Source organism: Enoplosus armatus, chromosome 16 (assembly GCF_043641665.1).
Source record: "Enoplosus armatus isolate fEnoArm2 chromosome 16, fEnoArm2.hap1, whole genome shotgun sequence".
Classification (NCBI taxonomy): Eukaryota; Metazoa; Chordata; class Actinopteri; order Centrarchiformes; family Enoplosidae; genus Enoplosus; species Enoplosus armatus.
The window spans coordinates 3,333,449-3,360,926 of NC_092195.1; the positions used below are offsets into that span (position 1 = coordinate 3,333,449).

Below are 27,478 nucleotides of genomic sequence, written 5' to 3' on the forward strand. Positions count from 1 at the left end.
AGCATCAGAGTGTGTGGCAGCAAGACTGGCTGAGTGCTTCATGATGGGATACTTTAGGTCAGCATGGCAGAGGACTTCCTCCACAGCACATGACATATCACAGCTGCATTCTTTGATGCCGCCGTTCTACATTTGATGGCATCATTCTGCTGTCAAGCAATAACGTTTAAGGAAAACAAGTGAGAATTATGAAGCCTGACAGTCAACTAAAGTGGATATAATTTGATAGAATTCACTCACATTAAACCCATTATCCAGTTAATGATTTGGTTCAAACTCTTTAGCCTGGCACAGGCAGACACATCCCACTTGTCTACCTGAGGCTGTCCTTCCATTTTATGGAGGCCTTGCGTAGTCGCCTAACGACTGGGGAGCAGTCCGGAGGTCAAGAGCATTGTCAACCAGAGTCTCCTCACAGAGGCCCACCTAAGTCTCCCTCCCAGCCCCATCAGCAACAGCAAACTGGCTCCCCGAAGCCCCATGGCACACAACAGCAACCCAAACAATCCAGAAGACAGCATCCTGAACGTAAACGTCTCAGGCACCAGCGGCAGAGCACTGACTCAGATACAGCGCTGGAACACAAACATGAGGCAACAAAAGCAACCACAGTGTCTAGTTTGTCACCAGGAGTCCCACCTTCCTCAGCAGGTGGCCCCACCCAGTCTAAACCGGAAACCCAGGAGGGCACCCCAAAACAGAAACGTGAGCGTAAGCCTCAGAGACCAGGCAAATACGTCTGCACTTACTGTGGCCGTGCATGTGCAAAGCCTAGTGTCTTACAGAAACATATTCGCTCCCACACAGGTGAAAGACCCTATCCCTGTGCCCCATGTGGCTTCTCTTTTAAGACTAAGAGTAACCTTTACAAACACCGCAAATCGCATACACACAGGGTGAAGGCAGGTTTGGTACTTGGGGAGCCGAGATCTTTAGAGGAGCAAGTCACTGAGTCAGAAGATGAAACCAGACAGCTATCATCAGCATCTTCCCATACAGAAAGACAAGGCAGTGAAGCCTCAATCAAGAGTCATGAAACAGACAGGGCCAAAGATTGCACTGTAGGAAACGATGACTCCTACGCAGTGAAAAAGAGACTGGCCCTGCGTCTGAGTAGAGGAAAACATGGTCCTCGAGACTCATCTGATGAAAAGACCTCATCTCTAATTTCAGGGAGCAAAGGCAGCACAGAATCAGGCTATTTCTCTCGCTCTGAGAGTACTGAGCAGTCACAGGACAGCCCCCCAAACACAAGTGCCAAAAGCTACGCAGAGATCATCCTGGGCAAGTATGGGCGTCTCGGACACCTACAGAGGATGTCTCGGCACCATAACCAGCAGCCCTCTGGTCAGGAGGACAAAAGCATCCCATTCACAGTCCCCAAGAAGCAGGTCATTGACCATATCACCAAACTCATCACTATCAATGAGGCAGTGGTGGACACTAGTAAAATTGATAGTGTAAAACCAAGGAGATTTTCACTCTCCAGAAAGAATAGTTCAGAGTCTCAAAAGAGTTCATCTATGAAAGAACCTCTTATTCATAGCCCTAAAGCTGGAGATCTGGGCTATAAAAACAGTGGCTCCATCACCATGGGAGTTCCATGTGAAAAATTTCATCATCCATCCCTAAATGTGGAGCAGCCAGCTGGCCAAACATCCACCGCCCCTCTGGTGAGAAGTCATTCAATGCCATCTGCAGCTAGTTCATTTGACGCCTCCAGTGGTGGCCCCAGTAAATTCCGCTTAAGTCAGTCCTTTGATGAACGACAGCCCTCTGAAACGCAGGCATCCCGTCGTTATGGGATGCTAAGACGGCAGCCAGCTATTGAAATCCCACTTGGTGCCGAACTTACAAAAGAGGAACATGACGTTTCTCATTCATTTTACCCCGACAGTGTAAACACTGTGCCTGACCACAAGCAAAGTCAACCGCAGCCATATGAGTGTGAGGCCTGTGGCACTGGATGCAAAGATTGGGAAGGTTATAAGAAACACAAGCAAAGCTTGTGTTTAGCACATCATCCCAGAAATGAGGTGGTAATTAGTCAAATGGAGTGCTCACAGTTAATTAACCATGCAGTTAGAGCAGGAGCTTCAGCAATACGTAAGAGAAGGAAAGAGGAGAGTTTTGAATTTGATGACCCCTCTTCTCCTTCATTACCCTCTCCTGACCTCCTGTCAGGACAGTGTAAAGATGAAAGCAATGCAGCTTATGAGGGCCCCAGAAGACCTACACTGCAAACATGTTCAGTAATTCAACACACTAGTTCATTTGAAAAACAAGAATCTTTGTGCAATGACAATCAAGGCACTGAGGCAACAAAAAAGTCTCCACCTCATGAAGAATATCAACTGGTGCCTCAGAAACAACCCCAACAACAGTCGACAAAACCAACAACCCGAAAGCTGGTCCGCCAACACAATGTGCTAGTTCCAGAAATATTGGTCACAGAGGATTCCAACATGAGAACAGAGACCTCGATAGAGCCAACCTCCACAGCAAAACATTCAGAGAAAACTGATGAATTCCAGTGGCCACAGAGAAGCCCGTCTCTGGCCCAGCTCCCTATTGAAAAGCTGCCCCCAAAGAAGAAGCGCTTACGTCTAGCTGAGGTTGCCCAGTCCTCTGGGGAATCTAGTTTTGACTCTATATCCCTGCCCCGCAGTCCTAGTCAGGACAGTAGTGCATCTTATGCATCCAGTCGTTCAACATCCTTTGAAGAGTCAAATAGACCAGACATGGAAATAGCAACATCGACGCCACTGAGGAGATCAAGAGCTCCTCACATGTTGACAGTGCCAGGGTTGCATCAGCACAGAGAGATGAGACGCTCTGCATCTGAGCAGGCGCCTCATGACCCACCACCAAGTGTCCTAATGGCTGAGACCCGCAGTAAGTCTTTTGACTACAGTTGTTTGTCCCCTGAGCGCTCTGCAGTTGGCTGGAGGGAAAGAAGAAAATGTCTCCTTATGAGACACACTGCCATCAGAGATCCAGATGAGGAGGAGGAGGAGGAGGAGGAGCAGTGTACCTTGCCGGGCCGTAGTCCTGAACATGTCAGCCCTAACACGTCTTCTCAAGCAAGCCCAACCTCTGTGTATTGCAGTAGGTCCCCTACTTCTCCTTTATCAGGTGACACAATCTTGCATAATCCAGTAAAATTAAAATGCAAAGAGATCTTCTCTCAGTGGAAACTCAGTCAAAATATTCAGTTGACAGGCAGCACAGAACTCTCTCTTACTCACTGCCCATTTGTAGATCCTGTAAAAGAAGAGGTGCCTCACATCCATACAGGGCAGCCCCCTCCTCAAGCACCACAGCTCTATCCTACACATGGACCATCAGGAGCAGCCAGAGCTCGCTACCTCCCCATGTCTACAGGGCTAAAGTTAGAGATTCCCTCACTACATGATGATTACTCAGAGGTTCGAGTAAGTCAATCCCACATCCAGCACTCTGTCCCTCACATCACTTCCAGTCTGGAAGTACTGAGGCCAGTCACATCTCCAGCAGTAGCAGTGCGTCTCCAAACAGACACCCTCACTCTAGCATGTGCCATATACACCACGTTGTCTCAGTCCACCTCCCCCAGGCCCCAGGAGAAGGTTGATGCCGGTTTACACAATATAGGTATCCCATCAGCTGAATACAGAAACCATAGAAGCATAAGTCCAGACCTTCAATTGTGGTCTGGCGATGGCCTGCGGATATCAGGCTCAGGGAGCAACAAGCGCATGCTTTCCCCTTCAAACAGTATAGAGATCCCCCATGAGTCACAGCAGCAGCAGAAACGAGTAAAAGAGGAAGAGGAGAGGGAGGTGGGATGTGTTGACAAGGCTTTGGTGGACACATGCAATCAGGAAATCAAAAGGGAGAATCAGTCATGTCTACCCAGTGTTTGTTCTCCCACCACACATGTTGGACCATCATTCCCCAGTCTGCTGTCCAGCACCTGTAATAGCTGGTGCTATTTGAACTACATTAAACCAAACCCCTCTGCTCTGGATGAACAGAGGCCCTCAGTGTATTCATCGTGGTCCACTAGCGGCTATGACCCCAACCCACCTGGCCTCTCCAGCAAGACAGCTCTCTCTCTGCTGCACTGTAAGCAGAGGCTCAGTCCCTCCATCTACACTATATCCCCCATGTCAGTCAGGACAAGTGAGTCAATGGAGCAAGAGGACAACAAGAGGCCATGCTCCACTGAGGTAAATACAACACTAACCCCTGATTACAATTGTCTGTGCATCTGTAAGATAGCGCTGTAGGTAAAAGTTGACCACCACAAGAGAATTTCGATGAATTCTACTTTTATTAGGCTCATGAAAATGTAGAAGGACACGGAAGTCTGAGACAGGGTAGACATGCAATAAAGGGTGTGAGTCATATTTGAAACCAAAATTCTACATTGAGATGGTTGGTGCCCAGGGTATCCAAGGAATCCTGTAGACCAATTCAGGTTAAATTGATTCAAAGGTCTACCTGGCATGGTTTACATTCTCGGTAGGTTAGCATAGCAAGACTCTTTTTCTGCTTTTTCCTTTGGTGTACTGAGTAGAAGGTGCAGCAAAGGGTGGGTAAGCATTGAAAAATTGTATCTTTGCAATTCTTAGGGTAGCCTCAATCCCCCAAAAAGGCAGGAAGATACTTTGCCAACTTTGTGCAAACTTTGCCAGCACCAAATTTATGGTGATTACCTGAGTGAAAAACTCTTTACGATGACACCCAAAGGGGAAAAAAATATATATGTGCTTTAAGAAATGCTATTAAACACAATGTTGTTCAATGAGAATTCCCAATTTTTGTCTCCCTGGGCATGCTGGAGCAGAGTTGGTGAATTTGCCCATGTCTCTTTCGAGTGTAGGTCTACAACAGCCAGTCGTACTGCAGAGACCATGAGGGAACGAGGAAGGGACAGCAGTCAGCAGATGACAACAGGTCAAACAGAAAAGAGGAGAGGGGGGAAGACAAGAAGAATGAGGAGGAAGTACAGTCATGCTCCAGAAATAAACCACCTCCCGACGTTTGGATCCCTGACAGAGGGTGAGTATGAACTTTTGACAGCTCAGCAGTAAGATGCATAAGAACGTTGGCTAATAACATTCAAGTTTACTGGTGACATGTTGTCTATAATTACAGCGTTAAATCAGATGTACCTCATTACTTGTGTACCTCATTAGTGGTGAGGGCTTGCGTCACATATTGTGGTATGTTGTGGAAACTGTTGTCCGTCCACCATGTTGGAGAGGCTAAGGCTTGGCTGTCTGCACCAACAGAGCCCGTCTGTTGAGGGGCTGAAGCCAGGAAACTACTTAGCTTCCTTTGCTCCTGCAGAGATTCATTTACACCAACCATCACAGCCATTCACATGGAGCGACAGCACGTTTCACTCTCTTAGACTGACACCAAAGGAATGAGTTGAAAATACACAGTACATACATGTACACACATAGCACATAAAATGAGTCATAAAATGGAGCCAGCAGTGCTGAATGGAATTTGGCATATATTTTTGCACATATATGCATATATACACTGATGGAGGACAAAAATGATTATGTGTAAAAATATATTTCAAAGTTTATATGAAGGCTTATGAGGCTTCAACAGTCTGTGTTAGACAAATCAAGTGGTTATCTCCCAAAGTTAGTCTTTTTAGTACAAAATTCCCTCTTTTCGTTACCATCCCTCCACTGCAGCTCAAAAGGTGTCTGTGGAAACACAAAGAGGGAATCTTACACTAAAAAGACTGTAAATTTGGAGGATATCTACTTGATTTGACTTGACTCAGACTGCTGAAGCCTCATATAAGTATGAGCAGGTGGAATGATTCCAGAAAGCGAAACCTGTTTACATGTTTATACGGGGCACCTCACTATTGTTTTAGAGAGACTTGAGAAATTGTGAACCTATCCTTTAATTGAGTGTGTATAATGCCAATTTCTTATTTTAAAATAATTTTGAGGCTAAATGGATTGGAATGGACTCCAACAAGGTTTGATCTGGGGATTTTCTGGCCCTGACTTTGGCCTGTCAGGCTTAACAGAGGTTTACTAAGCTTAGTAGGCTAATATAAGTGGATCTAAGTAGTAAACTCAAACTCCTGGATCCCACTGTTATTACTTCTAAATTGTCATGGAAAAAACTTGTTTCTGATTGGCTGGCAAAACTGTATAACAGGACACCTCAAACGAACAACAGTTTACCACTGTTCTAAATCAATTAAATGGTTTATTAAAACGTGAGAAACAATACTTCTGCTTAATGCTGTATTATCAGATAACAACTCACTGAAATTGACGTAACAATGTGTTAAAACAAACCATGGACAACTTGGTTGAAAATGGGTTGTTTTCCTTTGGTAAGTGGCAATAGCATAACCATGCTTGCACACCCCCAGGTGTCCTGTAATAGAAAATAATGGACTCGGTGGAGGACATGTCACTCTGCTTTGTGTTTTTTGTCCCTGCGTCACGGTTCAGGACACCTTGCTGTGTATTATCCCTAAAACAGACACGCTCTGTACCTCTGATACCCATCACAAATAAAAACTGCCTCGCTGCGATGCAGGGGAGTGCAGAGAAGTGCCATCTGTGTGTCTCGTTCTGGTTTGGGAGTGTGTCTGTGAACAAATCCCTGTTGTGACTCATGTTGACGCTCATCACAGCCTCCCTAAAAGAGTGAGTCATCCTCACGCCTGCTCGCTTTCTCCTTCTCTGTCAGTTCAGTCTGTCTGAAGGGACAAAAGACCACTGAGGCAGCAAGGTAGTCGAGCGTTGCCATTTTTTCTTGCCGGCCTAAGGGAAGGCGAGGGCACCTAGACTCAAATCCTGGGTGTAAATATGTGCTGCGTGAAAAGCCTATGAACATAGCTGCTGTATACTGTAGAGGTATAGTGTCCCGGCATGACGGCGGAGTGTTTCTCTTTCATTAACCCGAAAGTTTTTCAAGACTGTAAAAGCCACCGTTTATGATAGCTGCCGAGTTTATCCAGCCGTGAAGCCTGTAGTGAAAATAGAAGAAAAAACAGCCGATTATAATCAGAGGGATTGTTTGTCGTAGGAATGTGTTTTCATTTTCTGTGTTATTTCATGCTTATTTGGAGCAGCAGCTGGTCTGGGCCAGGGTTTCCCTCCCTCTCTGGCCTGTTTTTATTGGCTAGCTGCAGCAGACCCCGGACCTTGGGCCACATCGTAGGCTCCCCCTTGTTTGGACTCGGTGGTGGTGTGAGCTGTGATGGGGTTATAAGGCAGTGGGAGAGGGCGGGGTCTGGTTTTGGCTTATGAAAGCTGCTCTGTTGAAGCTGAAGTGGGTGCCTCGCTGAGGGACCCTCAGTGTACATGGAGGGGAGGACCCCGGGCCCAGCTGCCACAGTGTGAGCTCCCTGTGTAGCAGAGGCCAAACAGATAGTGTACTTGCACTGGATAAATACAGGCAGTAAAAAGCTGCTTACAGGTGCTAAAGGGCCTGCAGCCTGTCCGTCAGCTCCAGTTACACTCGTATTGATTGTGACTATCATCCTGAGAGGAGCAGCATCAATAGGCACCTGACAGGGAAATGCTCTGAGGACGAAACTGAAACCTCTTGCTCTCTTCACACCTACAGATCAAATGAGAAGTATGCTATAATGCACGGAGGAGGGGGAAGGAAGTGCCAATGTGAGGATTGTGGATTCCAACTTACAAAGAATACCAGTGTGCCGCAAAGGTGCGCCCATCACATCACAGAATCCCCACCATATAACTGCAAACACTGCAACGTTTCTCTCAAAGCCAAAGGTAAGGATGGACGATGATGTCAAAACAAAAAAAAAAAAGAAGAAGAAGAAAGTTTGTGGTGTCCATGTTCACTGTGCATCCCGTATTTATCTTTTACAGGAAGCCTCGCTGAACACCTGAGATCTGAGGCGCATGGAAAAGACACCTGTTGTTACCCAGATGGCATAGATGAAGGTATGCTATATATATTCTATCTGATTTGTAAATAACATGTCCTGTGCTCTTTTATTTTTGTACTGATTTTGCCATATCAGCTTATTATTAGAGCCCACATTAGCTTTATAGCACATTAGCTTTCTGGTTAATATCTCCTTCATCTATGGGAATGGACACGTCGTGTGTTGCACCTTGTTTTTTTTGGTCAAGCAACCAAACCAATTTCGACTGGGGGAAAATGTTTGCAGGCTACATGGCTAACTAACTAACTAACTAACTAACTAACTAGCATTCAGCTGTAGCACATTGAACAGCTTGTTGACCTTATGCATTTCAGCAACAAGGAAGTGCTCCACACCGATGATATGTCTTTTAACCCCCCCGTCTGTACCCGAAGTGGGAATGTGCCGCTTGTGATCACCTTGCACCCACATTTGATCAAATATCTGAGCAGTTTTATAATCTAACATACAGCGTGAATGACTGACAGAGCTGGAAGAAAATGAGGGACAGTCTGACCAACATCGATCAATATTTGCATAGCATCACTAATTAGATCACGTCTCCACCCACACAGCACCTGGATCAGCTGTCAGCGGTCATGTCACTGTCATAGTCATGGTGACTGGTCAGAATATGTTGATGTTTATCTTAATTTGTGTTTGTAACAATATGATATTATAACTGAAGTCTGAGTGGCCATTCAAAGTGTGTGTTAATACAATATATCTACAGTGAGCAGTGGAGACTTAATTGGTTAATTACACTGTTACACACAGTCCAATTTTCCATGACATCAGCTTATTATTGTGTAACAAGATTATTCAAAATAATATTATAATAAAATACATAGTTGGGTAAAAGGTTCTATCTTAATTCACGTTGATAAATCAGATTCCAGACCAACAGAGTCAGCTGGTTTAGTGGTCATTTGTGAAAAATTTAGGCTGTTTAGGGGCGTTGGGTTAGGCTTAGGGGGCATAGGGCCAGGCCTGGCTCCAGTGGAACTTGCTGGAGGCTGGTTAAACCTGCATCCTGAGAAGTTGGCGTCAGAGCTCTTGAAATTGTTCCCCATAGAAACATCAAGCTGCTGCTGCAACACACCGTAAGCTAGTTGTGCTAGCTGTGAACTAGTTAACACAGAATGTTCTCTCAACAGTAAATTTGAAATTCACTTTGTCCACAAAACGAGATATCTTTTGTGATTTCAGGTACTGTCTGCTTCTATACTTTGCCACTTTGATTGAGCGTCAACATTTCACATTTGTTTGAAGGGAAATGCAAACATTGGTTAGCAGCATATCAAGATCTTGGGCGTACAAGATGGAAGATATGTGGGCGAGGGTTTGCCTCGAGAAACATGGGAGAGGCTCTTATACGTTACACCCAGGGAAAAAATGTACTCAGCTGGAACTAACTGGCCACAACACAGCCCACTTATGCCAACACACTTTCATACTAGACATCTCTACACATTGGTGCAGTTAGTAAAGTCAAGACACAAAAGTTCATTGAAAATAAAATGCTTTTGCGCAGTGTTTCTACAAGAATTGTATGCTTGACGGGGTAGAAAAAATAGCCCAAATTAGAAAATCACTTCTGAGCACTGTAGATGACTGGCCAGTATCAGCCTGGTCCATTTGATATTGAATTATTTTTAGTTTAGAGTTGGTTGTTAGAGAAAGTTAAACGAGAAAAATGTGTTGAAAAGTGAATTTATTCTTGTCCTAGGAGTCAGTGAAGAACACTCAGATAAACAAAAAGATCGTCAGTACTCCGATCAGGGGAAAAGTGGACATGACGAGGAAAACAACGCAAAGGACGAGGGTGGCAGACATGACGAAGACAACAGGTCCAAGGCAGGTGAAAGCTCTCACACTGCCTCCTCTGATAGCGAGAAAACTCGTCCAGGGGGCCAGCCGATGGAGCCTGAACCCAGCCAGTCAGTCCCGCTTCCCCCCGAGGAGTCTACACAGAAGAGCTCAGCCAGCGCCAGGAGGGCCCTGTTCTCCCGCAGACGCCTTGACGCTTCAGCGTCAGCGTCCTCCGGGGGCTCCCGTTCTCCAAGCGCTCAATCCCCGATTCCACGGAGGGAGCCGTCTCCACCTTCACCCGGGCCTCAGCAGTCCCCTCTTCCCCCTTCCTCCCTCTCCCCATCCAGTTGTCACATCTCCACCTCCGCTCTGAGACCAGTCTCCCCTTTTAGAGGACTTTCTCCTGTAATAGTCCAGTCCCGCGGATCGGAGTCCTCTGGGCCTCTAGGCTCTCTGGCAGACACCTCTGCTCAGTGTCAAGCCTGTATCCAGCCAAGTGACCCACCGTCTACGGCGAGACTGGTGAGTCACTTCAGCTTTTGCTTCAAAAACAAACATGACACAACATCTTTTGCAGCATTTTCATCAGTTTTCAACGTCTAACCTAACCCAGCCATTGTTTCTTTTAGTCTGAATCTGCCCTGATGCCCTGTTTTTGTCGTGTGTATAATTAACGCTGGTCAAAACGTGGCTTTTGTTCAAACCGCAGTCTTCACTCACCTGTGACTTGATCCATCTCTGTTAGTTCAGCATACAGTTTAAAATAAATGTGTGGCTCAGTAAGTCAACATCTAGAACCAATATAGATAGGCTGGTACATATGAGGGTTATTTTAAAGTTGTACATTTATTGGAAAAGGAAGGAAAAGGCAACTCTCTTGTTTTATATCACTCAAACCAAGCCTGCAGCTCCCAAACCTTAAAATAATGCAGGAGAGCACCCAAATAGACACAACATGTTTTCCCTGGGCAGCCGCTGATAAAATCAGAAGCAGGCCGATCGTTAAATACCAGAGATTGGAACCACATGTCGCCGACGAAAACAACGCGGGTGAATATCTCAGTTCACCCCAATAAAATGAAATAAAAAACACGTTTACTTGTTGTTATGTTACGGTGTAACCTCACCACTTCCTCCTCACACTAATATAGGTCTCATAGGAGTAGATACTAATTCACATTCTCTACAGGGTGCACTCAGACAGGTCTGTTCACATGTTAGCCACATGTGTAAACTGGGTGGGTTTTGTAAGCGGAGACTGATGTGTACATACAGTGTGTGACCGTCTGTAGACCTGCTACTGTGAATATGTTTAAAAAAGTACCACACTTGACTTTCTTTATATCCTCTCTTACATAGATTTTAAACACACACATTTTTTTTTTAAACTAATTTTAGTTATTCGATTATGTCTCAATATTATTTTGCACACCATTCTAACACTGTCATTTACACCGGCGCGATATCAGCCCGTTGGCTTATCATAGATAATTCGCTATCTTTGTATTATTAACAAAGGTATTGCATTGTTTGAGCTCATTTCGAAACACTGACGCTGTTACATAGTTTGTCCAATAATCAGATTTATATCGGTATTGGCTTTAAAAACGATACATTTCTGCTGTAAGATGCAAGAAGTCATGCTGGAATTTGTTTTCTTTAAAGGGAGACAATGACAACAAGAAATAACACCATCTTCCTTTTACAGATGAAAAGTTTAATTCATAAGCAATAAAACGCTCCATTACTCTTCCATACACGCAGTGGTTTTATTGCTACAGCCTTACTTGGCCTGGTGTGACCAGTTGCTTATGGTGGCTAATGTCAGCAAATGTTGGCAAACTGTCTCCCTACTTTGTCTCTTCTCTCTGCCTACTGTTACACTATAAACAGATAAACATTTGAATCATTTTATCAAAAAAGAAAAACACGAAGTAAACCCACAGGCTGAATCCACATGTCCACCCTCCAGTCTTGTGCACATCACCGCATCAAGTCTGCAAGGGCATCAGGTTGTAAGGGGATAAAATGCACCGTTAATATAGGACTTTGTTTCCATGGATGTGAATTTAAGCTTGATATATGCAGGGTCTCCTGCTTTAAATAGAATTACAGAGACACAAAAAAAACAGGTACACATGCTTGTTTCACATCTGACCTCTGACACCACTGTTGCCAAAAGTGTGCTTTGTCGCACCTGTAACCACACCCAACAGTGATGTCACGGGGTCCTGGAGTACACCTGTACATCACTGCAGCAAGGTGGGAAGTTAAAGCACTGGAGGTCAGCAAAAACAAGATTTTCAAGGGTTGTTAAGATGCTCTTTAAAGTAACGGACTCAAGAGAATCACCAAATCATCAAAGTTGAAGTGAAATTCAATTTATCATTATTCTGTATTTGCCACTTGTGACCACAGTGGCTGCTCTTTAGCAAAAGTTAGTCTTGCTTTAAAAGGGAATTAAGTAACAAATGAATGCACCTCTGTAGGTAGCTTCAGCTGCTTATACAATGCCACACTTAAAGTTCCCATGTTGTAGACAGTGAGATCTCCATGTCTTGTTTGATTATAAAGCAGGTCTAGGTGCTCTATAAATACTGTGAAAGGATCAAAACGCTCAGTCCTCGGAGAAACTCGCACAGCCCGTATTCAGAAACTGTGCCTTTAAAAACGAGCCGTCAGGACATCCGTAAGGTTGTGATGTCACAACTATACAGTCACCGCCCTCAGCCACGCCCCCAGCAGGTCATCTGCTCCAGGCACAGCACCACCCACCAAGTACAGTCTGTGTGAGTTATTGGAGCGCTCTGCTCAGGAACAACTCTTCAAGTGTTTGCAGGTTGTTCAGTTTGTCTAAAACGGCTTGTTTCAGACAGACTGTGAACTGAGGGGCTGCAGAAAGGGCCAGGAGAAGATAAATAAGGACTTTTTTCAACTGTGGATCATGCAAAGCTGCTCTGGTGGAGTCCCAGAATAAAAATGTAGAGCTGAAATGAACATAATATGGGACCTTTAAACAACAGAGGCAGCTACTAGCTAATTAGAATGACACTTAAAAGAAACCGAATTGAACAAATCAGCATGCTGAATATTCTTGATATTATTACTTAATTAATTAGCATGTGCTTGTGTTGCTTAAGAAGGAGGCTTTTTAACCTCCAGAAATAAAATGTCCTTCACTATTGGTCGCTAACTCATAGCACCTTCCCACCACCTTTCATTTCTTCTTGACTTGTTGTAGTCTGTGGATGAGGCTGGTCTGACCCACATCACCCCACATCCCACACGGCCTCGGGGAACCCCCAACCTCCTGAGTCACCTCCCCCTGCACTCCCAGCAGCCGAGCCGGTCCCCGAGCCTCTTGATTCCCATCGGGGGGATACACATGATTCAGCCCAGGTCCCTCCTCCCCCTTTACAGCCTGGTGAGCAGCCCCACAGCAGCCACACTTAACCCCGCAGGGACGGGGACTTCCTGGAGACTAAGTGAGGCTCCAAAGGGAAGGTTTTCACTGCTGCAGTGCCGGGATACTCTCAAAGAGACGGCGCCCAGCAGCCGAGCCAGCCCGCCGGCCCCCGAGGCATTAGGGGGGATGTCCAGGAGCAGCCGATCAGATGCTCTATCACGCAGGAAGAGTCAAGGATGCTTCGGCGTCCAGCAACTGTCGAGTTCCGGGACAGAGACGAGGCATCCAGAGGTAAACACAGACGCGCACATTACAGAGAGGTGTGTTTACCCCGAGACCACCCAAGGCCAAAAAAAGGCTCCTTCCTCCCAGACACAACTCTGATAGGAGGGAGAGTCTGAAGGGACAGTGCAAAGGACTGAAAGTCTAAAAACCAGAGTCTGTTGTAAAAACACAGAAGAAAAGGCAAGAGCACTTCAGCACCGCTTCTGAATGACGCTATTATGTAACTATATGAATAATATATATAGACACTATGTTAGATATGCAGTAAGTTTTGTAAATCTTTTTTTACCCTCTTGTTTGATGTCATCGGTGTTAATTTATTCATGTGCTATTATGCAAATTCTGTACTATATGCAAAAGCAGCTGGAATGAAAATAGACGAAGTTTTAATCAGTTTCCCTATTAACCCCTTTGACAGCTCTAATATACTATTGCTGTGTTAATGTACTGTATTACCAAAATGGATATAGAAGGTACTACAAATATTTATTCACCCCGACCAGTATTTTGAAGTGCAATTTTATGTCAAGATTGTGGTTTGAAATGTCATTCTTAAAGGCGCTGATTATTATTATTTGTCCGTTTTTTTGTTGTTGTTGTTGTCGTCTTTGTTTGTGTTCAAAGAAGCAGGGTTACGATCACCTCCTTTTCTAATGTCTTTAGGAAAAGAAGTTTCAGATCAAGACATTTGGAGTGCACTGACAAATAATTTGATACCCAGAGGACACCTGTTTCACGAACATGGTAGCTACGGTACAGTTTTTTTCATAAACAGATACATGTATTTTTGTGTTGTTGCTTTTATAAATGATACAATCACTCTTGTCATGTTCATGTTTGCCATTAAACTTCTCATTTTTACAGATTTATATTAAAACTGTGTTTCGCGTGAGCTTTTTGCGTTAGATACTGGTCTTCTTTTCCAGTGGAACGTATGGTTTTTACGGATGAATGGATGAATGGATGAACTTTGGATTCAACCCTGGCTTTTCAGTCTTACAACAGGCCAGGCCTATTTCAGCAAATCAGGCTTATTTTCAGGAAAGTCTCTTTCATAAAGGAGGTTTGAATACATCTGACCTAAGTTAACCTAAACTGATCCCTCCAGACTAGCTCGGCTAGTCAGATTTAGCTTCACCCATAGACTGTACAAAAGAAATGGACGTAGCCACCGTGACGTCACCCATCGGTTTGTGGAGTACCGTTTTGAAACCTCGAGATCGGCATTTTGGCCGTCGCCATCTTGGTTTTTTGTAACCAAAAGTGACCATATTTGGACAAGAGGATGGAACCGGGGATCTGAGAACCAGAGGACATACGCACACCTACCTATACCGACAACCTGACTGCACCTGGCTCTTGGCTACGCAGTGCAAAGTAGCTGCTAAGAAAATTAGCTTGTGATGGTAGCGACTTGTCAATCAAAAGGACCATAATTTACAAAATGAACATCATGCTGTATTGAAGAAGACTTGAAACTAACGATTGAGACCATGAACTCATGAGGAAAATGTTTACTGAGGTAATAAATCAAGTGAGAAGTAGGGTCATTTTCTCATAGACTTCTACACAATCAGACTTGTTTTTGCAACCAGTCGGCCCCTGCTTGCCATTATAACGAATGCAGGTTTAAGACTCTTGCGCATTGGCTTCACTTTTCAGGCCCGGAGGTTGGTGCTTGGCTTTACCTCAGGCTTAAAAGAGTGTCACAATCTGCCAGACTGAAACACTGTGTTTCCTCCAAAGTTCCTTTTCAAAGGTTCCTCTTTAATGCAGCACTGTGGACATGAGACAAATTTACGTCACATACAGAAATGAGATGCAAAATATCTGCACAGTGTTCCAGCCAAAATGTGTACTTTTAAAAGGGCGCTGTGATTAAAATAAAGCTAATCAACAGTTTCTTCCTATGTCTATATCTATGTATGTCTGTCTGTTTTGTTGGCTCATAGTAAGAAATGTTCACAATTGTTTTCCTCTTTAAATGCCATTAAATAAAATGAATGAGCCATACACCCAGAAATCCATAGATTCAAAATGCAGACATTGGCAGATAGCCTTTCTGAAGGCATTTACACAGTATTTTCACCATGTGGAGGCCGTTATTTACTTGTAGGAACCAAGTCAACATAATCCACCTGAGAGAGAACTGTTACATTTTACTCTCCATACTACATGCACTGTTTAGTATGTGTTGCTTTGTGGCTGCAAACGTTGCAGTTTTGTCTTAACATGCAGGTTTTTGTCTCTGTGCATAGATGTGATGAGTGCTTGATGTCTCAATTCTCTGGTTCAAAGTCTTTGTGAGACAGCTTTGTGGAACACACTGACCCCGGATTCAGTTTGTTTCCCGGACAGGATTTTCACAGCGCGCCTCGTGGTCAGACCCGCGAGGGGCGCAGGTTTCCTTCACGGTTACAGATCAAAACGTGACAGAACCACCTCCTGACCAATCAGCAGCGATGGAAAATGAAGTCACTGTGCCTACAGGGTCCCAGGATGGACATTAAAGTGAATAGAACAAAAGAGGGACGTCCTTACATGCCACCAGAAAGTTTGTTTTGCATGGCAATCTGTTATATTGGAAATATAGTCAGTGTTTACTGTCCAAACAGTGCTCCACTTCTTTACAACATCCTGCTGTAGTATTTAGTTACAGTATTATTTTCAGCTATGTCTGTTGCTGCTCCTTATGTTGTAGTGCTGTGCTTAGTGTTTGTAATGCTTGCCTTACTGAATCATTACCATTTCCTGCTGCAATGGATGAATGTTTCTCCATAAATACACCGTTCAGGCTGTGTTGATGTGGCATAATGACTGGACATTTCTTGCAAGCCCTGCCCTCTTTCGCATACACAAAACCATGGTTGATCGTAGCATCGTGAGACCAGTTGTCCTGATACCTCAGAGGTTACGTTGGGATACTGAGTTTGGAAGGAGATGTCTCTGTTGAATGTTTCAAATGACACTCCGTACTCCATCACTTCCATTGTATTTGGAGAGGAGATAGCGAATGAAACCTAAACTACCTGCATGTTTTTTAATAAATTGGTTGGACTGACCCTTTTTAAAGAGCTTAAAAATGCAACGCACCTTTGTGGTCTTTTAAACACGTTTTCAGCGTATACTGAACAAACAGCTCACTTTGTCCACTCTAACAACAGGGTTCATAGTATCACTTCTGTTCTGGTCTTTTTTTTCCCTCTGTGCAGTGTTTTCTTGCATCATGTCCAGGCACAATCAGTTTTATTTATTTATTTTTATGTTATAATATTCTTTACAAAAAAAAAACAAAAAACTACAGGAAGCCAAATGTTGTTTTCCTGAAGCCTGCAGGTGCTGTGCTGATGAATGTGGCACCACCCTGTGGCTGTGGTAAGGTTGTGCTTGATTGTTGAAATTCCTGCTTGCTCTCAGAATGGAAACAGTCATCTTACTTAAAGCCTGTTATATGGCCTGCTTCGGTTTATTTAGTCATTTCCTTTGTTATTGACATTGACCTTTTCTCCTCTGTGCTCATAAAGGCAGCCCGCCTTTTGTTTCCCAGAGCTGAAGATGTCACATGTCACCACTGGGTGGCAGGAGAAGGCAACTTTAAGTCCGCCTCGGCTCCCGCTGCCCGTGCACTGAAGGGGATGACATCACACACTGAAGGTATTATACTGAAACCCCCTCCTGTAATAAATCTTCCCCGGAAATGACACACATACAGCAGGAATGATCAGATAGGGGGTTGGGGGGGGGTTTATAGTTTTGTTTTTAAAGTGAAACATGGTCAACAGCAAAGAGCTTTCCCCTGCAGGAAGGTGATCGAATGTGTTGGATGCCACAGTCTCCATAGCTGCGGAAATAACAAGAGCCAAAGACTCCCTTGAAATTTGCACCTACACAATGATACAATGATGAACGAACGATACACAATGATAACCTACAGCAAATTATTAACTGACGCACTGTATTTCTAAAGGAGGGGTGCTGCGATGAAGTTCCCTCGATGACTGTGACACAGCAGGTCATGCAAATGGGTCTCTAATCTTTCTCTATTTCTCTTATCCCTGATTTACAATAAAATTATACATAGATTGTATCACAGAGATTGAGATCCTGAGCTTTTGACCGTATCCCACAGTCTTCAGTCAGTGAATGGAACTTGCTCAGTTACATCCTTTTCATATACGGGAGGTTCACAACCCCCTGACACAAGAGCAAGCTCCACTCGTTGAGGACGGTCGTGGGATACAACTGAGTTTGGAATATTTTATCACAGATATTTGTTCCTGTGTACTTTGTTTAACATAATCTGAAGGCGTTAGCATTCGCTCTAATTTCAGTTGCCGTTTCCTTACTCACCTATAACACGAATGGTACAATATCACATATTTCTTAGTCATCACATCTATGAAGAAGAAGCACAGAGTCACATGACTCAGAACTTCCATCATCTATGTTCTTGTTTTAATTGATCTGTGTGTGTGTGTGTGTGTGTGTGTGTGTGTGTGTGTGTGTGTGTGTGTGTGTGTGTGTGTGTGTGTGTGTGTGTGTGTGTGTGTGAATCACTGTTCCGTGCTCTTCTCTCACCTCAGACTCCATCAATGGTTGCCAAGTTCGCTTCCTGGACTTGCGCATTCTTTTCTTTCTACCATATTAAGGAAGAAGGATGACATGTTGGCATTCTTCCCTCATGTGGTGTCACATTCCAGACAGTGGTGATGATTTCAGTTTGAGTCAAGGTGAGCGAGCCCTGCTGCTCATCTCATACAGAAAGTGTGTTGAAAATAAATCACCTGTTCGCTAAAACCTGTCCCCATCATGCCGCATTAACGTATGTTGGCAGACTGGATAAAAAACTTTAAATAGTGTAAATGAGCTACTTTTGTGGTGTTGTGTATTTGGAGCGGTTAGTTAAGAAGTGAAACCGGATACCAACACACTGTGTATGGTGTAAGTGAACTGAATCGATTGTATTGGTGTTGGTGCAGCCATTTTGCCACCGGTTTGTTGACACTTTTGTAGTTCTTTTCACCAAGTGAGAGAAATTGTTGCTAAAAAAAATTCCTAAAATCTTATCAGGTCTTATATATTAATAGGCCCCTTCATTTTAGACAGTCTGTTAAATGTCGCTGGTAGATTCTGTCTGTAGCTAGCTAGCTAACTAAGCTAACGTTATGAGTCAGTTGAAAACTTGGGCTGCCCCTTTTTATGAAAACGCCACAAAAAAGGTCTTGTGTATATATACTGTTCGTAACATACATAGTCACAGGCTGAGGCTAAAGGCTAAAGCTGAGGCTAAAGGCTAAAGCTGAGGCTAAAGGCTAAAGCTATGTCCCTGAGAAAAAGTCAGCATCCTCACCAGCTCCAGTACTATAAATATGGTAAGAAAAACGTAACATAAGACTGTTATTTTGTTCAAATAACCTTGTTTGGATGTTAAGCTCATACTTAGACAAGCAAGACGTTTGATTTATGCTTTATTGATTGTATTGTATTGTATGACAGTATGTTTCACTTGTAACGTTAACACAAACAGAATGCCTTGTTATCTTGGGTAATAGCGGATGTGCTAGTCATGAACGAGGCTTTTTTTTTTTTTATGTAGTTAAACTGTAAACCCAGAAAACATAACGCTACTTACTATAGTTAATGATATGCTAACTTTTAGCCTCGAAAGGAACACAGGGTTAGGCTACTGCTGAAGGTAGTAAGCTAGTTAGCTGGACATGCTATGCAGCTAACATTAGAAAAGATAAACAACACTCCAAAACAGGGAGAAGATATTATGCTGTTGCATGTCATGATTTCTGAATTTCCAATTGCATAACGGCCTTCGAACACACCTTTGGAAGCTATTCCCTCACTGTCCTTGATGTGAGCACTTGTCTGCGTGTTATTGTGTCACAGTCCATACGTTTCACCTCATCTCGGAGGAATTTCAAAGGATTCTGCCATCACGGCTCCTCTATTTGTTTATCATCGCGTCGCTTCACATTCCTCCGTCGCCCTCAGCAGCGGGCCGGAAGTGGGGAATAGATAAGGGCACATTTTTGACACCGTGACTGCAGAGTCACTGTGTTCCTTTGCTGCCTTGTCTGGAGAAAGCAGCAGGGGAAGGGGAAATGAGGGGGAGGGGGACCTTTTAGATTAAGCGTATTCCTCCAGTCTGCACCATTGGACAAATATTTGCTCTAGATGTAGTATTTTTTTTTTTTTCTTTCTGCATTGTGACATCCTTTGGGCATTTCCCCCAGCCATTAACCCCTATAAACTATGACCTCACACTTACACACACATCTGCATGTTTCAGCAGTGTTTTTTCCTGTTTCTGTGGGTGTCTCTTTCTATCTTCAGAGTTCCCGCTGGAGCTCTGATGTAAAATTCCTTGACATTGGCAAGACTTTCCGTACTTGAGTTAAAGCTCTTCAATGGCCTAAACAGTTGTACTCCTTGTCTGGTCTCTACTCTGGTTGGACCTTTTATGGTAAAGAGTGTGTGAAATGAAATCACCTGAAAAATGACCCATAGAAAATTCACCAAAACGCCTTGGCCTCCTGAGAAAATATATTAATGAACTTGTAACACGTCGCTATTCCATGATTTTCCAGGAATTATTGTCGTCATACAGTATTTGCGAACCAATAAGAACCAATAAGTTTTCCTGATAAATATCAACGCAATACAGTTAAAATGTGTCATGTTGGCGAGGGAGGTTTGCTCTTCAATTTGACTTCAATTCCACATCTGTTATGTTTTAATTGTTTTATAATAGAACACAAAGGTTAAAACAGTTTCACACAAAAAAAAAGTTTAAAGAATGGGTCCTCTTTGGAAGCCATAGCTTACATACATCTTCTAAAAAGGCATTTAAGAAAAGGGATGCATTGTAGGTGAGTTACAACAATAAATACTAATAGATGGCGCAGAATATAGTATATTAAGATGTTTAAATGACAAGGGAAACATGGGTAATAAGTACATTTCATAAAAAGAAGTCTACACAATATGCAGTGTGTAGTACATGAAAGGAAAATGGACATTTTTATGAAACCGGTGTCTTTTGTTTACAGTAGTCTCCTGTGTGATTGGCCTGATATGGAGCCTTTAACGCCACGCTGAATTATCTGTGTATTCAAACAAAATGTGGCTGTCAGATTTGTTCTTGTGTCTTCGCCTGAGTTTCGTGAATCTTAATTCGTCCTCATCCATCCATCCTTTTATCAGATGCACATAGTGCATTAGTTCCCTATGACTGCACATACCTGTGGATTTGAATGATATAATGCATTCTATAGCTGATAAGAGGCAGGAGTACCTACGGGTGTTTGTCGTAACTGTACTGTAATTGTTTAGACTGTGTGGGCGGCCGGGCTGTGGTCAAACCCATGATGTCTGTTTTTGTCACTGGTTTAGAGATAGGCAGTGTAAACTGACATTGCGTGTGTGTGCGTGCGTGTGTGTGTGTGTGTGTGTGTGTGTGTGTGCGCGCGCTATATGCCTGGTGGCATGCATGTGGGTTGCAGAGAGCTGATGTGGCAGGCGGCTGCGTATCTCTTCATGAAGGTCAAAGCATGTTACACTCTGAGGTATTGTTTGTGTGACAGTGCAGGGCCGTGTGGGGACCATCGTGCCATGACCTCACCTTCCTGCGGGGGGTGCTGACAGCTCCCCTTGACTTTGTCATTCTCATATCAGCCGCATGGCACACGCAAACCCCTCTGGTTCTACTGCCGCTGCTCATCTCTTCCTCTGCCGCCTCCGGCCTCATCCTGCAGGCCCAACGCCTCTGGAAAAACAAAAACAGAGAGACAAACACGAGGCACGTCGCGGCCCCACATGACCTCCTCCTCTTTGTGGCAATCCTCTGCTGCTGCCACTCTCCTCTCACTTTTCTGCGTGACAGACTACAGCCTGCTGTTTTGACAAAACATTGTTTTCATTGAGAGAGCCAGTTTTGAGATTCCCATTTAGAATTTGTGCACAAACTGTACACAAACAATGAATACATGGTAAATACAGTATGATGTAGTTGCATGTATTTGTCAGTACTTATAACTTCTTCAGGCTCCCGTAGCTGGTGAATAAACATTTAAATGACGATATAATATAACCCATTAATGTTGTCATGATATAAAATATGTCTTCATATTTTCTATTGAGATAAAATATGAAATATGTGTTATTGTATTTATTAATGAAGAATTTAAATACTTCTTTCATGACAACTGATGAGATGCAGCTTAAAACTGGTCTCTGGCATTACCAGGCTTCTAGTCTTCCTCCTCTTCAGTTATTTGTCTGTTTTTGTTTTTTGTTTTTTTTGGATTACCTCATTTGTTTTTTTCCCTTGCCACAATGTGTCTTCCATTGTGTTTGCTTTTCTCTCACACACATCCACATACTGGCAGATTGAAACACACACTCATACAACCTGAGTACAGTCCACAGAATTCCTCATTTTCATCTCAACCAACTTTCACATACTTCTTACTTACTGCACTCAAATTCAAGTGTGAATTTTCTTTGAATTTTGGTCTGCTTTGTTCATCACATCTGCTTCCAGTTTGGTATGTCAGTCTCAGTTTAGGACATTCCTAATGTCCAGTTTAATGTCCAGTGATGATCTAAGTGGCTTTTGGCCACGGCTACACTCTGACAAGAGTAACTCTAAAGCACAAACACTCAATACTTGTATGTTTTTGGTATGAAAAATCAAATCCAATTGAAATATATTGACTATTAGCAGAAAACATACATGCTCTTTAATCCAAAATCCACGACCTGTAAAAACCTCAGTATTAGTTGATCCCTCACATGTTCTCCTTGCCCTTCTTGGCCTTTTGGGGGCGCTGACATCACTGTGCGCTAATGTCACTGCTGGAATGCGAGGAGGTCAAGTGGAATATGTGTGTGTTGTGTAACAACACTGTTCTGCATAGACAGACGGGTACACAGAGGTAGGAGGGGCCATCATGATATCACCCGCAGGGGGGTGTATAAGTAGAAGTCCTGGCAGGAGGTTGAACACAAAGCACCTGTTGCTGCTCCCCAGCCTCAACACGCACAACTGTAGAGACTCGTCGACACCTCTTGGAGTGTGTAAACTGACTGCTGCTGCACTTACACATCAGGACATCAGGACATCAGACACGGGATGATGGCTTCCTTAATGTGCAAGACACTGACTCTATTCATCATCTGCATGGCTCTTCAAGAGGGTGAGTATCTTTTTCGGCTTGGGATTTTAGGGTGTTTTAAAAATACTCGTGACTATTTTTTTCCCGAGATTTTTGTAGGTGAAATCCAGAAAGAAAACATTAATTTGCTTTCATAATATATTACCAGTTCTTTCTGGACTGCGATAGATAAAGATTTTAGGGTTTGAGGCTAGCCAAAATAAGCAATGTTAAAAACCGGTAAGTAGAGCACAATTTAGTTTAACAAAAGAATTAAGATGCAGGTATGATGCAGACTAATTAATTCTATACTTTTGACTCTCTGCCAGTCACCACAGAAAGTACAATACAAGACCTGGGTTCAGCCTTCCAGGGCCTTATTCTCCTTTGATAAGTCATTACCGCAGCATAATTGATACGACCACTTCTGGCCAGTTTGCAGGATTGTTTGACTTGGACTAAGCTCCTTGACTTACAATATGATAAATATGTTTCACTATTTAACTGCGGTTTAGTGGGTGTTAGCCTGCCAGCTGGACTTCTTTGTATTTACATGTGATAATCACCAACTCCACAGTCATACTGCAGAGGATTAGTTGGCGCTTTTTAATCTCGGGATACTTTGTGTTTTTCTAGGTTGTGGACTCCCCTTATCAGATCAGGCAGAGCTGCCAGCTCAGGCTTCACATCCACACCGCGTCAGGACCAAGCGCTGCTCCTGTAACAGCTGGGATGATAAAGAATGCATCTACTTCTGCCACCTGGATATTATCTGGGTCAACACGCCAAGGTGAGGCTGCAGAGCACTTTCAGGCCAACACTCAGAAAGATGCATTTGTTACAAGACTGGGAGATTGAGTAAAACCCCCTGACCATAATCTTAACCCTAGCCCTGTTTCCCCGACGTTGTTATAAGAAGTTTTGTTTTCCTTTACAGTAAACTCCTTCCTTACGGCATGGGAAGTCCCCTGTCTCGTCGCCGCCGACGTTCAGCTGGGCGTTGCGAATGCCTCAACCCGGCCGATAAAACCTGCTCCGGCTTCTGCTATAAAAGGTGAGCGCAGCCCTTCCTCCTTCCATCTACCTTGACCTACAGCAAAACAAGACCTTCCCATCACGTAACCTCCTTGCTAGATAGGATCAAAGTGGCTTCTGTGTCTCCTCATGTGTGACAAGCCTGAACAGTACGTTGATGTAGAGGACGAGTCAGAGACGAGGCAAATTGATTCAGTCTGTGATAATGTCACTGTGGTATAGGGGTAGTAGTCATAGTGCAGAGAATGGCCCGCATTTCCTTGGAGGCCTTGACAGAAATCACACAGGTTTATTAGCAGTGCTGCTATTTCAGGGAAGTTCTGGTAACCACCAATATGGATTAGTCACCATCTCTAGACGTTATCCTAGGTGGTGTTTTAATGATGCATTCCTGCTTATAAGGCATCTAAAAATATATTAGTTTAGAATTCCAAGGAAATTGCTTGCAACGCTGAAATACTTTTGGTTCAAGTAACGTAATAATGCAAGACGAAAGCCTCAGTTTGTAGAGGTTTATTTCCCTGAGGCATTGGCAGGCTTATTTCTTTGTTTTAATCGTTTTGTTGTATCTGTCCACAGCTCAGAGAATCCAAGGACTAATGTCGTGGGTCCACTGGTCGACTCTATGAGCATAAACAGGAACAAATATCTGGCATCTTTCAGGTAAATGAAGAAGAATTTATGGATGAACCTTTAAATCCATACCATGTTGTGTTTGATGGTCATTTCTAAGACATATGGAGCATAGCTTACCTGTTTCCATTTGTTTTTTCTTGCAGAATTGCGGTCAAGTCCAACATGGCAATCGCAAAAGAGTTTCTGTCAACATACAAGAACCCGGGTAGAGCCAACAGGCTGAGGAGCAGAACAAGGAGGTAGAGGACTGAGCAAACAACAGAAGCCACTTCAACTTCCATGGATTCAACCTCCACGGACCGGAGACTCCTCCAGTACCAGGGTTTTGTAACGTGTCAAGAGTCTTGCCAACTCTGGCGATGAGGAGGTGGAAAGATGGAAGGCTGTGGATCAAAGATTTGATCAACCAAACACTGGCAGCTCACCAAGGCAGCAACCCTACGGCAGGAACTATGTTGGGTGGAGGCATTTAGAGTCATTTCTTGAACTCTCATTGAACTTAACAACAGTCAACACATGCCAAGGAAGGATCGATTTAAAACTAAGCACATGGAAACTGATGTCCAGGTTCCAATGACTAATTAGTCACTGGTCCGTCGTCCTTTGGTTTCTTTGGACAAAGCACTCCTGTGACTCGTCTGAATGAACAGTTTTAAATCCACAACCCACCTACACTGAGGATCATAGGATGATTACATATTGCAGAGGCATATCAACTCTGTATTCAATTGGGGATTGTTTGTCAATGTTTACTCAAATGATCTTGAAACTAAACTGCTGTCATTGCTGACCTTTGGTTCAGTTTAATATTCCTCTGTATCAGAGCTGGAATCTGCTGTCCTGCCTAATGTTTATGGCAAATGAATAGCTTTTTAATTATCGGGCAGTACTTGAAAATGGCAGCTTGTTCACTCTTGGGGCACATTGCCTAAGTGAAATGAAGGTCGTCTATTTGGGATTTATCTAACAAACAAGTAGCTTTACACAAGGTCCATTGTCAGCTCCTCTACACACACACATATATCCAGTATACTTTCTGCTAGCATAACAACTACAGTAGGCCTATTGTGTTGGCTCGAATGTTTATTGCATAGCTCCTGTTTAATGTTTTGATTGAAGATAAGCCAAAAGGTTTCAATGACGTGCAGCTTGCCAAAAAATGCAGCAATTGTTTTTCTCCCCTGACAAATGTTCACTTAATTCCTCTGTAATTAGCCACTGGGAAATTATGACTCTCGACCTGCGTTATGCGCTTCAAAAGCTATTTATCTGCGGTCTGCACTATTCCCGTGCCATGAATCCATTCACTCCATATGCCCTGGTTGATTGTAGTCAAGTCATGGACTCATGGAACTATAATCCTTCACTGTAACTCCGAAAATATTCGTCCTTAAATATGTCAGTGCTGTATATGATGGAGAGTTTACCGGCTTAGAAGTTTACTATTAAACGCTGAATGATAGCGACTATTGTAAATAGAACAATTAATTTATTCTCTAACTTATTCAGAGATGTATTTATATTTGTATGAACGATGCACTGTATGAGGAAATAAAAATGCAAGAAAATATTCTGTCGCAGAACGTTGATTTCATTATTTGACTTATGATGTCTAATTGCTGTGTCACTCACTGGAACCTCTGCTACATATTGCATGTTCCGGCAAACACTGGGATTTTTTTTACCTGTTATTTGAATGTATTCAATACTGATATGACAGTTTGCACTAACATAAAAAAGCATTTAATGAGGTTCCACCGTGGTTCATGATCACTCCCCTTTTCAAGAACTCTTTTTGGAAGAAATTCTGAACTTCTTCTCGGGACAAAGATGCTGATGCTGTACACATCATACTACAGCAACTTAGTCACATATAGTTGATGAGCACAGACCATAATTGTTACAAACCCAATGCTTGCCAGACTTAAACAGAGGAATAAGAATAAGAGTGAAGACTTTGGGTGTAAAACTGCTCTCTACACGTTTGACATTAGGGGTACTATACAAGAGCATACAGGTTTTTAAAAAGGCCCAACATTGTCATGCAGCAGAGGATTTCAGTGTATAAATGATTTCCTTTTTTCCTGCTTTCACCTAGTAAGAATCTGAAATGAAAGAGCGTTTATATATTGAAATCAAGATATATTTCAGCAGGCTTTATGAATCTGCTTCATAAACATACAGATATGAGAGGGAAAGGGAGAGAGACTGGAGGAAAATAACAGAAAGGACTGTCATACAAGTACACCGCCACAAACAGAAGGCGTGTCCGTTGCTAGCTAGCCGACAGCTAACGTTTTAGTTGGCTGTTGGGGCCAAATAAACAGCAAATGGCCCAGCGGTCAATTTCACCCAAATGACCAGAGGTGAAAATTTTCGTTTTGCTTTCTGAACGTACCTTTAAAGTGCTGCACAACTTGCTGTCTGTCACCAGAAATTGATGTTCTTGAGTGGGTCGTGATGATGCAGGATGACAGTAGCCAAAACTATCCAATCAATGACTTGGTTATATACAAAAAGCCAGCGTGTACACAACTGGACCAAATGAACCAAACTACAGGTGTGAAAGCGCCTTTGGACAATTCACCTGCTGTGTCAACAAAACCTAAGGGTGCAGCCAGGTGTAAGGCTTTTTACAACAGAGTGGCAGATCTGACAGATGATTCACAATTTGTCAAGTGCCTCAAATTTCTGAAAGATTTGCTGTGCCAGTCTCATCCCTTTGGCTCATCTCTCCACTTTCCTTGTCGCAGTATAGCAGTTGCCACAAAGAAAAGAATTTTGACTGCATCATTGGTCATTGCTGAATGCATGTTGCTGTGGCAAAAGACTACAGGATAAAATAGAAGATGGGTTGAAAGAGAAACCTGTGGAGAATCAATGCATTTAGGTGTAGCTGAACTTGAGAACATGAAAAGCATCTTGCTGAAACCTCCATAAAAGTGTGACTTCAGTATGAACCGCGGTTCTGTATAGAACCAAATTGATGGCTTGTCGGTGTAACACGATATATATATATACAAGAAGGGGTTAGCATGTTGCTGTCAGTAAAACACTGGAACGCCTGAAGCCTTCACTTCAGGTGTGTCTTTGAAGTCGTGCCTAACATTTAACTACAAAACAGGAACACGGTGAACCTGCTGAGAGCCAAATAAAGTACATTGGTTACTACAAGGGATTTCTTTGTCCGTAATGAAA

General features: G+C 43.3%; 2 protein-coding genes across 2 annotated transcripts; both read left to right on the top strand.

Annotated features, from left to right (window-relative positions):
• The first annotated feature begins 338 nt into the window (after positions 1 to 338).
• On the top strand, positions 339 to 13,541 carry hivep3a (HIVEP zinc finger 3a). The gene is made up of 6 exons (XM_070922116.1): positions 339 to 4,211; positions 4,868 to 5,046; positions 7,609 to 7,781; positions 7,881 to 7,955; positions 9,669 to 10,273; positions 12,993 to 13,541. Exons 1-6 carry the CDS (start codon positions 339 to 341, stop codon positions 13,539 to 13,541), a joined length of 5,454 nt encoding a protein of 1,817 aa, XP_070778217.1.
• An 8,946-nt stretch (positions 13,542 to 22,487) lies between these two features.
• Positions 22,488 to 25,850, top strand: edn2 (endothelin 2). Its single transcript, XM_070921682.1, has 5 exons — positions 22,488 to 22,651; positions 23,246 to 23,399; positions 23,547 to 23,663; positions 24,224 to 24,307; positions 24,424 to 25,850. Exons 1-5 carry the CDS (start codon positions 22,588 to 22,590, stop codon positions 24,521 to 24,523), a joined length of 519 nt encoding a protein of 172 aa, XP_070777783.1. The 5' UTR covers positions 22,488 to 22,587; the 3' UTR covers positions 24,524 to 25,850.
• Positions 25,851 to 27,478: the final 1,628 nt, after the last annotated feature.